This window comes from Bacillus rossius, chromosome 1, assembly GCF_032445375.1.
Source record: "Bacillus rossius redtenbacheri isolate Brsri chromosome 1, Brsri_v3, whole genome shotgun sequence".
NCBI lineage: Eukaryota > Metazoa > Arthropoda > Insecta > Phasmatodea > Bacillidae > Bacillus > Bacillus rossius.
In genome coordinates, this window is record NC_086330.1 from 370,258,693 (window position 1) to 370,273,837 (window position 15,145).

General features: G+C 40.7%; 1 protein-coding gene across 1 annotated transcript; it reads left to right on the forward strand.

Annotated features, from left to right (window-relative positions):
• Positions 1-3,648: 3,648 nt before the first annotated feature.
• LOC134528440 (A-kinase anchor protein 7-like) lies at positions 3,649-14,112 on the forward strand. The gene is made up of 8 exons (XM_063362052.1): positions 3,649-3,668; positions 4,905-5,129; positions 6,160-6,281; positions 6,412-6,548; positions 7,552-7,654; positions 9,912-10,082; positions 11,228-11,375; positions 13,825-14,112. The coding sequence occupies exons 2-8, from the start codon at positions 4,919-4,921 to the stop codon at positions 14,055-14,057; spliced, it is 1,125 nt and encodes a 374-aa protein (XP_063218122.1). The 5' UTR covers positions 3,649-3,668; positions 4,905-4,918; the 3' UTR covers positions 14,058-14,112.
• Positions 14,113-15,145: the final 1,033 nt, after the last annotated feature.

Genomic DNA, 15,145 nt, shown 5'->3' on the forward strand with positions numbered 1-15,145 from the left:
AGCACATAAATGAATTTTTTTATAAAGTGAACATATAAATTTAAATGTAACATGTAACCTTTTATGTGGTATCGCTTTCAAGATACATTCACCCACTGTGTTGGTACATATCAAGTAAACCAACGAACAATTAGGAAAGCTACAATGATAGGGTTTATTTTATACAGGAATGTTACGGATAAAATAATACAATGGAAAGAGATTACTGTGGACACAAAATTTTTTTTTAATATTTATGTTTTTTTTTTCATAAAAAAAATATTCTTTAGTGACAATCTAGGCTGCAAATGTCTCATACATTACTGAATTTCGATACTGAGCATTACCAACACAGAGCTTACACAGTAATATTTCCTCTTTACATTATACCATCAGGTGACACTACAAAGTCTCATAACATGCTATTGTTTTAAACAACCTCAGTATGTACCTTTATGGACAATTACTTTTATGGTGAGAAACAGAATGTAGTAATTTGTGCATAAAATAATTGTTTATATAATTTACTTAATAGTCATGCAGTATAGCTGCACAGTATGAACCTCACAAATATAATGAAACCAGTTTTTAGTGAATGACCACAATATTAACTCAGCATTTTCACACACATGTCTTGAAATATTGTGGTAAATGTTTTATAGACTTTCTCACCTCTAAATCTTTTTTCTCTCGTTACCCACACATCCCTGGGTCATCTTTGCGGAGCCGGGCTTATCCCAACCGCCATAGATTTAACCCTGCCACGTGACCACGCCGCAGGGTCGACAATTATGGAACTCGCTGATTCCAGAGGTAAGCGTTTTAATTTAATGTAGCCGTGCATATGTCTGCTGGCTCAAACAAAGACATTAAAGCACTTGTAGATTCACGGCTCGTAGAGCCTGTTCGAGTCGTAATTCAAAAACTTACGGGTATGGCCGACTCCATGCAAATCCCCAATAAGACTGCTGTTAGATGTAACGTAAGCACATAACGAAGCAATCAGAAACTTTTGTCAGGGTAAAGTATAAGGTATAACGCATAGTGTAACACCGCAATGCATAGCATGCCAATACATGCAAGAACAAATTGACAGTGATTTCCAGTGCCCCCTTACCTAAGTTAGGCATCAGCCAACCATGCTGCCTGAGGAGTGTGATACTACTTCTCTAGTTAGTAATCCAACCACCGCCACGATCCTAGTGAACAAAGCTGGGGCCGACGACCCACCAAACAGCTGCATAAGTTAGCCTGGCACCCTCCCGGAAAGAAAATAAAATTTTTAAGCTGTAAATATATAAAGATGATTTTGAATTTTCCATGAAAAACAATTGAAACATGCTATAGATACAACACTAAATATAATTATCTTGAAACATGTTGAATTCAGTTAAGTTCTGCTACATAGTTGAACAGTGACGAGATTCTGCAAGATAGGAATAGCCTCTGTCCTTAAGTATGGGCGGTGGGCCTTCACTAATCAAAATTCCCGCGCGTCTTGTTAAAAGAAAAACAAAGTCCCGAAATTGGCCGAAGGTGAAGTCTTCGGGCATGTTCGGGTTGGTCCTCAACCCTTTGTGAAACGTAGGCTTCCCTTGCCAATGTGGCAGCTAATCAGTGATGCCAACTTGGGGGTTTTCCCCCCAAATTTAGGGGTAATCAAGATGTACAGGTTTTTTTTTTAGGGGGTACATTTATTTAGGGGGATTTTTTAGGGGGCACATTATTCCAGAATTTTTTGAGAGCGTGAAATCAAAGTGTAAATCTTGAAAAAAAATAATAAAAAAAGAAAAGCCTGTAAAATGACACAAAACATAATAATTTTTAAACTGAGATAACGCTCAAGTGAACACAAAAAACCATGTACTCAATACAAACAAAAACGTACGACTCTATACAATTTATATTAAGCCTCGAACCCAACCAACAAACTAAACCAAACATAAACTCCAAGCACGGCTATAACTAAAATTGACGTCGTACCGACCATGGCCTTTAAGCCCGTGCTCCGCACCGCCAGTACCGTATCCCGTTTTCGGAGCGCGCCCCTTGCCCAGCCGGATTGAGTCAGGCGAGCGTCCCAGGCGTGACCCCAATAGACAACAAACCTTATTAAAAGTCACCGCGGCCACTGGCCTTAATTGAAATGTCCGTGACTAGGATCGTGTCAGATTAGAAGAAATACAACTATTACAGCTCACAGTGAGACAATATGTTGATAAATACAGTCGCCAACTTGATGTCACATTTTAAATAATTAATTACATTAAAACTATTGTTAAGCCTTAAGCACCCAATTACCAGGTGCTACATTTTAATTGGGCACCTGGAACATGTTTTAACTGGTAATATAGTAAATTAAATTAATATATGTTTTTTGACGCCGACTCACAAAGAAGAGAAAGTTTCTCTTCCTTGCGAGGCGGCCATGTCCGGCAGTCTGGAACCACTCCGCGCCGGGAACAGACGTGTGTCCGTGGGCAGCATCCAAGTTTCTTTCATTTTATTAATTTTTATTCTATACTAAATCTTTAAATTTAAACCTCATTAATTCATAGCTGCCCACGTCGACTCGGCGCGTATTTTACGGAACCGGGCCTATCCCGACCGTCTTCATAGTGATACCGTGCGGCAGATCGTATCACTCACGTAAGTGTTTCGCCTAATTAAGGAGCCCGCTCATAGAGCCCCCCCTGCACCCGTTAATGTTCGGCGCTGGCCGTCTCCAGCGAGCATCGACCCGCGTCCCGCGAGACTGCCGCGGTAACCACCAGTGTCGCGTAGTGGTATGTTTTTCTGTGTTAGTGTTGGTGAAAATTTTTGTAGCGAGAATGAACCGCGGAGCGGACTTGTAGAGTGTACCATGTACCCACATGGACCCCCGGTGAAACTCACAAATTAAACGTATTCTCGCCAACTCGTGTACACTAATTATCCGTAATTCCCCGTCCTCCACACGTCCGAGCGGCCTTCACAGTCAAGCGTAGAACCATTCAGGTTACATTCAAGCCGTGTACCTGGCGGGGCACGCGGGGGCAGAGTACCCACGACCCCACACCAACGGCCTAGCAGCCCGCTAGCCTGGCGCCCCTCCGGACAACCAGAGCATCGCGACGCCCGTAGCGCCCGTCAGGTACCCCCCGGACCTTTCACATAGGTCGGGTGACGGCAAAATATCAGAAATAATAGCTGAACGATCAGCGTGCTTGTAAAATGTACCCACGTAAATACAACAGCTATTTTATACTACTTGAATTTATTTTATATTTACATTAGAAATAACCTCTCAAACAGAGTGTAGGACAAAAACTTTAGGGGTTTTTAATAGAAATCTAGGGGGATTTGATGTTGGTCCTAGGGGGAACACTCTGTAGGAGTTGGCAACACTGCAGCTAATATCTAATAGTGTATGTTGAACTTCTGTGCGTCTGTGCTGTTTGCGTGTTATTGCGAATGTAGCCCGGGCTTTAAACCACAAATTAGCTCTCTTGTATATTTCTGTAGTTAATATACCATATAATGGGGTAGTCAATGTATTGTATAACTTAAACATATCTATAGCCTAATCATAAAAATAAAAAAAAAAACATCGTGATGCGGTAAATCAATAGAACAATGTAAAAACAAAATCATAAAAAAATCAAAAGTGACGCACGGGCAGCCGGTTTTATTATTTTTTTATTTTTCTGGTTAGACTATATTTTTTTATTTATATATAAAAAAATTCATTTATATACTTTGATTCTTGATAAGTACGATCGTTTTACAGCTCTGAACATATAATACCACACTGATAATAAATAATATTTTAAAGGTATGGGTAGATAAGGTAGGTTAAAGGTTTTTGGGGGAATCTGTATCATTTTGGGGAAATTTTTAAAACTTAATCTGGAGACCCTGGGCGGATGTGTTTCGCCAAGGAAAAGGTTAAAAAGTCACCACACCTTATAAAGCCCTTTTCACAATACCGCGATGCGACGCGGCGCGATGTGACGTGACGTCATACCAAACCAGCCAATCACAACTACATCGCCCGCGATGCGCGACAGCTCACTTGGCGACGAGGCTGTTTCGTCGCTTCGGCGATGTCGCTGATGACGTCAGAAATAACAGCCAATCAGAAACAAGATTGTGGTAAAGAAGAAGAACTGAAAACAAGAGTTAAGAAACGATGTATTAATGCATCTAAGTAATGTTAGTAAACAACACGTGGATTTTGTTCAATTGAAATGAGTTTTGAAGAGCGTCTGAATGATGAAGTTCAGAAAAAGCCGTGTTTGTACGATGTTTCTAGTACCTAACAAATATTGTAATTAGACGGAGAAAAATAATGCTTGGTTAGAAATATATTATGGGCTTCGCGATTCATATCCATAATTAAATGCTTCTACCAGTCAGTCAGTGTACAAAATGCTTCTACCAGTCAGTCAGTGTACAAAATGCTTCTACCAGTCAGTCAGTGTACAAATATAATAACAATCTGAATATTACCGCCCAAAACTTTTGTTTACAACAATGTTGTAAAATATCCCCAGCAGAGTGCAGGCTGGTTCGGTTTTTTTCGCCAGTTGCATGGCGATCGCGTCGCGCTATTATGAAGTGCACTAGCTGGCGACATATATTTACGTCGCTGCCTTCGCTACATCGCGTCGCCAGATCGCGTCGCATCGCGGTATTGTGAAAAGACCGTGTGGCGGACATAGACAAATTACACAAACTCACTGTTTGTATATCTATGACCTACCTCCTATGATGTGCTATTTCATGTTGATCCTTTGCTCCGTTGCTGCACTTTCACATTTATAATAATATTAGTAGAGATTAATTTTTTGGTTACATAAATAGTTAATAATTGTTGTACTGGTTCTAGCCAGCTGAGTTGAAATGCCACCATTGTACGTACTTGTCTATACTCCATGTGGCAGGAGGCGTGCCTGTGATGGAACACCAGTCGCCCCTCAGGGACGGCGAGGAGAGACGAGACTGCGCGGTGCCAGAGGACGCGCGGGCTGCGCAGCGCGACGGTGAGCCGGGAGTCGAGCTGCTGCACCTGGCGGGCCTCGTGTCGGAGGACGAGAGGGCCGGCTCCGAGGACTCCAGGCAGCCGCGCAAGAGGAGAGCTCCCCGCGACTCGGCACGGCCTGAGCTCAAGTTACGTCTACCATGTCGTGCAGTGGAACTACTAGTCGCATAGACCTTATCATTGGGAAGCACGTTTGTTTGCCAGTTTAGATTTAAGTTTGAAAACAACTCTGTATTATGCCATTTGTTCGCCACTGCTGGGTCATGCAGAAGAACAAACTGTTCTCCATGTGATTATTGGTGGCATATTGATATTGAGAATGTTTACAAGGTTTAGTAGAACAAGTGTTTGCTTTAATTTATCTTTGCATTATTGGAGCTGTTAAAGGACAATTATTGTGCCTCACAGTTAAAGCTTTAAATCAATTTCTCGTTAGTTAATTTTTCCTGCCATGATTCCTTCTTATTACTGGTGTGGGTTTTTTTCTGACCTAAGATTATTGTTGAATAAAGAGTGACCTTGCTAAGCATATGATAGTCACATGTTGGCTTGACTGAACATCAAAATAAAGACATAGACTGACTACATGCTTTTCACAAATTGTAATTGACCTCAAATTGTTTACAAGTGGCTGCCTGCACGTCATAGCTCTTAATTTATGTTACTTTGAAAGAGCTACTCCAGACATTTTCGTGGTGACACAAATACCCAATATTCACCATAATTTACATTTTGCAATGTAGTGAACCAAACTTAGACCTATGTTATGATTGTACTTTGTGTTCCTTTAAAAAATTTTTTTTCATATGTGACAGAGATGGGCTAGCTGGAAGAATATCACTTAAACTCTTCTGGTATGCTGACCAACATGTTGAATTATAGCTGATTAGAACTTTGGTGAATAAGAAGTGGGATGTTAAAAAAAATAGTCGCTGGTAGGTGTAGTTAAAGGGGAACACTATCTTCAGTACTTCCAGTTGTAATCAAACCCAGGACTCCTAAATACTTGCAAGGCGTGATGCAATTTAATCAATTATTAATACTGGTTTTTTTTTGCTTAATTGCTGTTAGCTAAGATTTTAAAATATATTTAGTACGTTTATGTGAACTTTCAAAAGCAAGCTTTGGCTACATGATGAATATTTTGAACCTGTTACAGGACGAAGGCATACAAACACGAAATAACAAGAAGAGAAAGAAAAATAGAAACAGATCGGGAAAGCGAAAGATGGTCGTGCGACCAAACTATTTTGTTGGAATCCAAGTTTCGAACCCTGAGGTAAGTCAAGCCAACTGGACTTTGTCGCACCAGAAGTGCCGAAGGTTTGAGGTCCGAGATGTCGCAAGGGCCAGACTCCTTGCAGATCACACCCGTGCCGAAGGAATGACGTGCGGGGGACGTGTCGCAGGTCCATCGCGCGGTGCGCGGCCTGCAGGAGAAGATAGTCGCAGCGCAGCCGGAGTTGCGCTCCACCGTCATCCCGACAGCGACGCTGCACGTCACTCTGGCCGTGGCTCACCTGCCAGACCCCGCTCACGTGGCTCGGTGAGTCCGAGGCATCACTAAATAAGCCACAGGCAACCGCCTGAAAATACTGTTAGAGCGCAGTTTGAACAAAATATGATGAAACCCAAAAGGGAAAAGTAATAAAAATACCATGTATGTATTAATCAAAATATCAAATTTACTTAACTACTCCACAAGAATCTCAATGACACAGTTATGACTATGTTCATGAGAAGACATCTCAGAAATTACCCATCTGGTGCACCAGCTTACTTGCATTAGCCATAAAAACACTAGCATTATGTGTCTATGCTTAAATTATATGCGAAGTGCCAAAGATAGTTGATTAATAAGTTAATTACACTAAGTGTGAAAGTATATATCACAGAATAAATTTGTGGCATGAGAAAATGATTACATTACTTATAAGTTATAATTTAAAATGGTTAGTTAAATTTCAGGTACAATAAGTTACGTATTACAAAAAGGGCAAATGTTCTAGTGTTCATTATGCAGTTAACTTTGCAAGTGTTGCATAAAAGTTCTGAGTTTTTCTTATAAATGCAACACAGGCTACAATTCTTTAATAAATTATTTAGCTCTTGTAGAAGAAATTTTGTGAATTCAGTTCCAAGACGAACAAGACGTTAACAGGCTGTAAAAATGTGTTGGCTAGTATTAAGATGATAGTTGTACGAGCAAACAAAAGGCACGGGTGGACGTCTCAAAGATACACACTCGAATCTGTAGCCAAAAAAACATAAACATAGCTCCACAAATCTCTTTGCGAAGAATCACACAAATGTTTTTAGAAATGTCCTGGAAAAAAAAAACTGGAATTGGATTTGGCCAATAGAGTGGCCATCCTGTGTAAACACTAAGAGAACTGAAGTGAATATAAATGGTTTAAAAACTCACCATGACCCTAAAGGTCCCGTAGTCAAACATTTGTCCATACAAAGTGGGGTGAAGTAAACCTTAATTCCAGATCTGTTGGATGCTCTGGTAAAATGAAAGGCAAATGCCTCTTCACCTTGTACAGGGCTGCAGAGGTAATGAAGGAGTCCCTCTCGGTGAACAGAGACCTGTACAACAACCCTCCAGTTTGCCTCATGTTCAGCGGAGTCAAGACATTCAAAAACCAGGTGAGCAACTTCTGGCAGTTACATTTGATCATGTAGAGTTCAGAATTGGGGCAACATTTTATTAATTAATACGTATTGCTATTAGTGTTTGGTATCTAATTCTGAAATGTTCCCATTAATATGCAAATTTCAGTTCTCAAAATTGGATTTTTTTTATTAGGTACTTATTAAACGATAAGATAAAAAGTTATAGAATGCAGGAAAATGTAAAATCGAGAAATGTACACTAACTTATGTCTGTGCAAAGCTTCGACTAAGTTAGTCAATTGAACATATTTTTAATATTCAATTTGACTTAGTCAGAAAATTTGCTATTCATTTTATTTGAAGTTTTGGTTCTGACGTAAAGCTTCACGGTTGTTGCAAAGCTTTAAAATGTTGGATGTCTAAAATTTGCACCGCTAGTCAGCATGGCCCCTGGTACGGCGCTCCTTCCCCTTGATCCCCCCCTCTTCCCTCTCCAGGTCCTCCCCTCCTTTTCTCCTTCCTTCCCCGCCGCCGCGATGTTAGCGCCCCTAGCGGCCTAGTGTTTTGAGTAGTATATAAGGGTGTTCTCTGTGTGGCCTCCTCGCAGTTCATTCTCATTAGGGGAATGGCTGTCCGTCGAGACGAGCAAATGTTAGCATGGTTGACCACTCGGCGCGGTTACTATTGTCGATAGGATGTAGATATGGTCTCTACTCACCCTGGGTGGTTGCTAAACTTTCGGTCTTAGTCTCGCGTCGCATAAAAATGTCAGTGAACGATCTTAGTCTTGGAAAAATTGGATTGCGTCTCCGAACAATGCATTGTGTACAGTGCATTTTGAAGACAAATGGGTCTTAAGAAGCGAAAATCTAACTCGATTAAATGATGATATGGTGTTCGGTATATTAAGGTTTCCCTCAAAGGAACGGTTTCACAATGCTTTTAAGATATTAGATAAATCCCAACATAAGTTTAAAACATTTCTTTTAAGAGTGTGCGTCGTAGCATTAAAAGACGTGCCTTAATTATTTTGCAAATTTATCATTGTTATGGTGACGATGTCAGGAGTTTTCGTAGATTATGTTCACGTAGATTTGCCCGCAGCCGAGTGGTAATAGTCAGTGTAACTACTTCCTCAGTCATGGTGCTTAATGTTCAGGGCGATTCATGAGTCGCTTGTGGTGGTCCTTGTGCGGCGCTGTTACACTGGGCGCATGTTACTTGATTCATTTAATATTCCGTGTTAGCATAGGTGACATTTGCGCGTGTTCGACGTACGGCTTCCACTACTACACATTTTAATCCGTTTGATGAAAATTAACTTACTGGTAGAGCTGCCATATTACTCGCGAGTAAACATATTTTATGTACTATTGATCCTGCTTGGAGGCGGTTGGCTTTATTGTGGGCGTAATAAGCAGTCGTTAATTTGGTATAGCCTTACGTTATTTCAGGAGGCACATTTATTAGACATTTAGTGTACACGTAATTTCTTACGTATATTGAAGCGTTACGGTTATGTATATACGTGGGATGTATCACTAGGAAAAATTGTGGTGTTAGTCTCTTGCCTTCATTTGTTAAGCATTGAATATATAGTGAAAGATGGCAATTAATCTCTTATAAAGATACCTTTCTGATGTCGTATGTTCTTTCTGTATTGTACTTCAGCTGTGATGATTGTAAATTTCATATCAAGAAAATATATTACACTATCGTTACTTAGCCTCATGTCTTTTTGTAGCCAGTTACACTTCTCATAGTAACACTTCTGACTGTTGCCTTAATATCTTATATATTTCGTGTTTTCTCCTGCTACGCAACACGTGTAGTCAATCCTTTCAGTAGAGGATTGGTTACAAATTCACTCATGAAAATATGTACTGTAGTTTTTTTTGTATTGTATATGTTTTGTTTGAATAAAGTTGGTTACTAAGATAAAGGCACTCTGTGCTTTTATGAATGATTTTATAAATAGGAACATGAACCAAGGGGTAAATCACATAATCAGTTCAAAAAGTACAAATGTAAATTTTTTTTTTTTACTTCAATCCAATATTTTGAAAAATAAATGTAATACAGCTTTGCTGAGAACAATATTTGCAATTCCGTTAGACTTCTCACAAATATATTAACAGTTCAATATGATATTCGCTTTGCATAAAAACACTAGTAAGTATCCGCACAGGCCTGCACTAACTGTCTTCAGCCTGTGTGGCTAGTATACCAGAGTGAAATGCAACATCAGGACCGGTGATGGTTCAGATAACGGCAGTGGCCGTCCCTCCAGGTGCTCTTCGCAGACATCGAGGGCGGGGAAAGTCTGCTGAGGATCGCCGGGCTGGCACAGGCGCTGGAAGAGTCCTTCGAGGAGTCGGGGCTGGTGCTGCCGTCCAGGAAGAGCTTTCAGCCGCACCTCACGATCCTCAAGCTGTCCAAGGACTTTGGGCTGAAGAGAAAGGTGCAGTATCGAGGACAACAGCTGGAGTTGTGCAAAATTTGTGTTTTTATGCTGAATTAAACTATACTGAAACGACAGATATAAGTCCATCACCTAAATGGACAAATGAACTAGGGCTTGGCGTCTCATCGCCAGGAATGAAAAGGGCGCAGAGATAGGAATTGAGCATCAGCAGAATGAGTTGGTGGAGAGAATCGGAGCACCTCGAGCAAACCTAATGCTTCATGGAAACGTGAGCCGTTTTTTCCCACTTGCGAGAGCCCGTCGTGAATACGACTTGTTTTGTCCTGGAGTGATGCTGCCACTGTGGACTCTGTAAATTCGTTGGACCACAAATACCATACTTGAGCTCTGGCCTGATTTCACGGAACACTTAACCCTTCCATACGCTGTTTGTTCTCTGTTCTGCACCCACCAGTAAGAACGCACATTTCAGGATGAAGGCACTCCAAGCTGCAAATAACAACCACAGTGTCTTTGTTGTTACCCGCAGGTGTGTCTGTAATCACAGCAGGATAGTGTCAATTTTATTGACACATGTTCTCAAAAATTGTGCAGTGGTGGGGCTCACATCAGAAAATAAAACACACAGGCCAAGGGTGAGGATCAACTTAGCAGTCTCACCCAATAATAGGAGAACTAACCAACTCTCCACTCATAAATATAATTTCTAAGTATCTGCAAATCGACCACCATTGCTGCCTTCTCGCTCGAGGATGTTGTAACAGGACCGGTTCAGTAATATGATGATATGTTTACTAGCGCAGGACAGTAGAATTGCAATACGTACATAGTTGCAGTTTCAAGCTTTTGACGACTGAGCAACTCATATTGCAGTAAGTTCAAAAAAGTGTGGTTGAAATATGCATTTACAAAGTTGGCATAACTCTATTGAATTTCATTTTGTGGGGTCTCTCGCCTTATAAATGTCATATTTATTACAGTGTTTGTGCATTCTGCATTTAAGTAATTCACCCTGAATAGTAGATGCTCTTATTAGATGTTGTAAAAGAGTAGTTTAGTTTAATACCGCGTAAATATAACCCGTAGTATGATACTATAATTATGTTGTACAAGTGACATGCAAGACAAAGCAAATCTTATGTATTGGCTAGCAAATAAATGAAGGTTTTTTTTTACTGCAGGGTATACTGAAAATCACTCCGTCGTTGTACTCTGACGACAGAAGCATGCATTTTGGGCAGCAAGTGGTGAGGAGTGTGCAGTTGTTGTCGATGAACAAGCCAAAGGATGCCAACGGCTACTACTACTGCAGCCACCAGGAAATATTTGGTGAGAGGAAACAACTGAGAAGTAAAGTTAATATCTTAATACAGTAGAATCTCCTTATAGCGAGCACGGTAATAGCGAGAACACGGCTATAACGAGGTATTTTTGAGGAATTTACGGCGTGATAGCTTGAAGCGCGCTTTTGTTATTTGTCTGCTTTATCTCCACCCCTCTCGCTCGCCACTAGACATCTTGCCGTTGACGCCTGTCACATTCTTCAGCCGTGCAGTCGCCACCTAAGTGCGTGCCTTTAAAAATTGAATCCCATCCTTTCTTTCATCAAACTTCCGTTAGTTATCTGTGCCGTGTGTAGACAAAGTTTGAGATTGGAACAGGAACAACGTAAGAAAGTATTTTTTACAAATTAGAAATATGTATGTTTTTGTTTTTATAATTGCTTATTTTAACGTGTTTTTTTTTGTTATCTTAAAAGAGATAATGTGAAAAAGCCGCTCTAATGAGATTTAATTGTTTCTTGGTTAACAAAAACTATTAATTATAAAATATTGTTAATTGTTTATATTCTATTTATTATTATTTACGCGACGTCATACTGTACGCGTACGCAATACGACTGGATTCGTTGTGGCAACATAACATAGCATGTTATGCGGTATCAGAAGTAACGAGTAACGTAACAATAGTAATGAGTACTAATTGTTATAGTAACGAATACATACGGGTACACATTTTTTCATTACTTTTACACCTCTAGTAGGCACTACCGTATTTATTTCCGAATCGCTAGGGCAGTTTTCTTGTAACTTTTGTTTCGGTCAGTTGTTGGGGTATCTGTCCGGGAAAGGGGTGGTGATGGTTTGAGTTTAATCCCAAATTTATTTTCTAAAAAAGTTTACAGGTTTCTTTAAATGAAAACAGTATAGTTTTCCAGCGACTATTGCGTTGCCGCAGCCGCACTCCTGCTTTTTTGTATGGAATTAAATCGTTGCGCTACACTAGCACCACCTGTTAGCAACATCCCGAACCAACATGGCCGCCAGCATACAGCCCGCGTCGACGATAGATAGCAGGACAATGCTGCGTCGGCCGTGGGCTGAGATGCTATACTTACGTGGCGTGGTAGGGTATTCTGGTTATTTTGACGCAATCGGTGATCGCATCCGTACTTAGGGGGTATTGTTTTAAAGAGAATTCACACATCTGCTCACAGAAATTAATATTTCGTTAATATAACCTGTTATTTTCCAATTATATAGGTTTAAACAAAATTTTTATGCTATTTTCGGTTAATTTTTATTTTTTGGGGGCCAAAATTTGTCCAATTCGGTTATAGCGAGGACACGGTTATAGCGAGGATAAAACCCGGAACCGTGACACCTCGCTATAACGGGACTCTAGTGTATGTGGTAACACTGCTTGTACAATTCCATAGGTGTACATTTCCTGGAAAATCATGGATAATTCTCAGTGATTGTAATTTAAGGGTAAAATGTAATGCTCCAGTTTGCCAGCTCCCAGAAAGAATTTTTTTCTTCCAGATGTTATAGTGCAGAGTATTCACACTTTAAAATGGTTATGCGAGGTTCTGTTTGAAATGAAGAGAGTGGAAAGAGAACTGTGTCAACTATGGGAGATGGTGGAGGCTGGATTGTCTTTATTTCTTTTATAAAATTGCAAAATATTTAAAAAATAGTAGTTTAGGAAATTTGGAAATTTTGGTCAGGGAAAGTCAGGAAAATTTTAGCACAGGCTTTTGTGAACACCTCAGTTCACGAACCTGACCCGTGCTACCATGATTGCGAATACCAAGGCGATTAAGGCAGCATGATCCTGCAGTGTTTTGTCGCTTCCTTTGGTAATAAAGACTATGGGGAAGTGGCACATGACACCCTGTTGTGAAAACTGTGTTGCTTGTTTGCCAGTCACCAGCCAGGATCTCCGAATGTATTCTCGGCTAGACATGTGACATCAGTGTGGCTTATGTGTGTTCCTGCTTGCATATCTGGTAGTTTGAAGGGTTGTAATCTGTAATGTAATCGGTACAGAGGTTACAATTATGCTCAAACATGAAGTGCCGGGAGCGGAGGCTCGCCTTCTCCTGGACAACCTGCCACGTGTATCAGCCTTGCAAGGTCACACTGTATCAGCGTCGGACACACAGCAGTATCGACCACTCCATCATTGCCTGCAATATTGTTGTTTAGGTGAAAACTAACAGATGACCAGAGAGTGGTTTGGTGGGGGGGGGGGGGGGGGGGGGGAATCATTTTCGGAAGATTTTGGACCTTGCATTCTAGAACCGTTTAAAATCGGTTTTCCTCAGTGGAGGACCTATCCTCCGGAGACGGTACTTCTGCCGAAGCACATATTTGGTCTCGGCTTGAACAGTGTGAAGTGTAGCTGGACACGGGACGGGCATAGGGGTGTGGGCTGGGCCTTGCGTTGATGTGAGGACAGTGTTGCTGTCAGTTGTGCGGTGCGCTCTGTGTAGACGTGGCCGGCGAGGAGTCTGGCGACCACTCGGGCTGCTGCGAGAAGCCGTCCCTGGGCAAGCAGCCTCCCCCGGGGGTGGGTGGCAGGCGGCACCTCCACTCCCTAGCGGCTGTGGAGGGGGAGCGGCGGCCGGCCACTCGCGCGGAGGACGTCGTCAGGATGCTGCTGCTGGTCGGAGCAGTGAGCATCGGCGTGGCCTTCCTCCTGCGCAGCTTCTCTGCGGCCAAGTGATCTCTCCTCTACCGCACCCGCACTTTTGTAATTTCATATTAAAGACTACTGTGGATTTGTGTTCTTGTTTAGACCAGTATACAGTCCATTACCCGCCTGCTAGTCCTGTCTCAGCTCCGCGAGAGCACCGATAGCTGGCCATAGCTTCTGCACTCGAACCACATGTACGTCTTTCTGAAGGCCAGCTTCGTGTTCATGCCTATGAATTTGACTTGAAGTTTAGCTTGTGTTGAAATACCAGTATCCTTAAGTTTTTTTAAAACTTGAAATTACTCTTTTACTATGTTTTGTCTGTTTGTAGATTCAGGTAAGTATAATCCAAGCAAAAACCATTGCAGGTTAATCAGATGGTGAAGTAGTAGTATTTTACTTTGCCTAGTTTCACGACTGTTTATGCCGAATATGTTGGGATTTTGCTTCATATGTACAGTAATTCCTTAACTATGCAAGAAGTTACAATTATACTAATTTGTTAATAATTACTTTTTTAAATTATACAAAAAAAAGGCAAGAAGGATCTGTCTTTAAGACAGTGCAATAGTTGCTAGTATTTTCGTAGCTATTAAAAATTCACAATCACAAATTTTCAGGACAATCTGTAATGGAATTAGAAATTTGTATTGATTTATAAAACTGTATAGGGCAAGGAAAAATTATTTTCTATTTTTTGTTTTCATTTTAAAAATGTGGCATATTAAAAAAGTTATTTAATTAGTATTTAAAGTTTAGGCCTCCTAAAAAAAATACTATTGGTGTAATAAAGTGGAATGCCTATAAAAAATTAATTTTATATCATCAACTAATGGAAAAAATAATTATGTTATGGCCCTCATTACATGATAAATAAGTACATTACACTTACAAAAAGATTACATAAGAACATAGATTTATTTATAAGGCCTGTTAATTATAGAATACAACAAATATTGATTTGATATAAAAATTTACTAACTTATGCCGTCATCTGCAGTTTTGTGGCTGAAACCCGGGGTAGGCTAGAAGGATGACTGGTGCTGGTTGGTTTAAATCTAACCAGGAGGGCACCAGGCTAGCTTGCAAACTAACCACGTGTGGTTGCTTGGGTTGTC

Excerpts from the sequence above, each read along its gene's own strand:
- LOC134528440 (XM_063362052.1), top strand. The coding sequence starts at position 4,919 with ATGGAACACCAGTCGCCCCTCAGGGACGGCGAGGAGAGACGAGACTGC. Across the intron at positions 5,130-6,159 it reads CTCGGCACGGCCTGAGCTCA|AGGACGAAGGCATACAAACA; the intron begins AGTTACGTCTAC and ends TGAACCTGTTAC. Across the intron at positions 6,282-6,411 it reads TCCAAGTTTCGAACCCTGAG|GTCCATCGCGCGGTGCGCGG; the intron begins GTAAGTCAAGCC and ends GACGTGTCGCAG.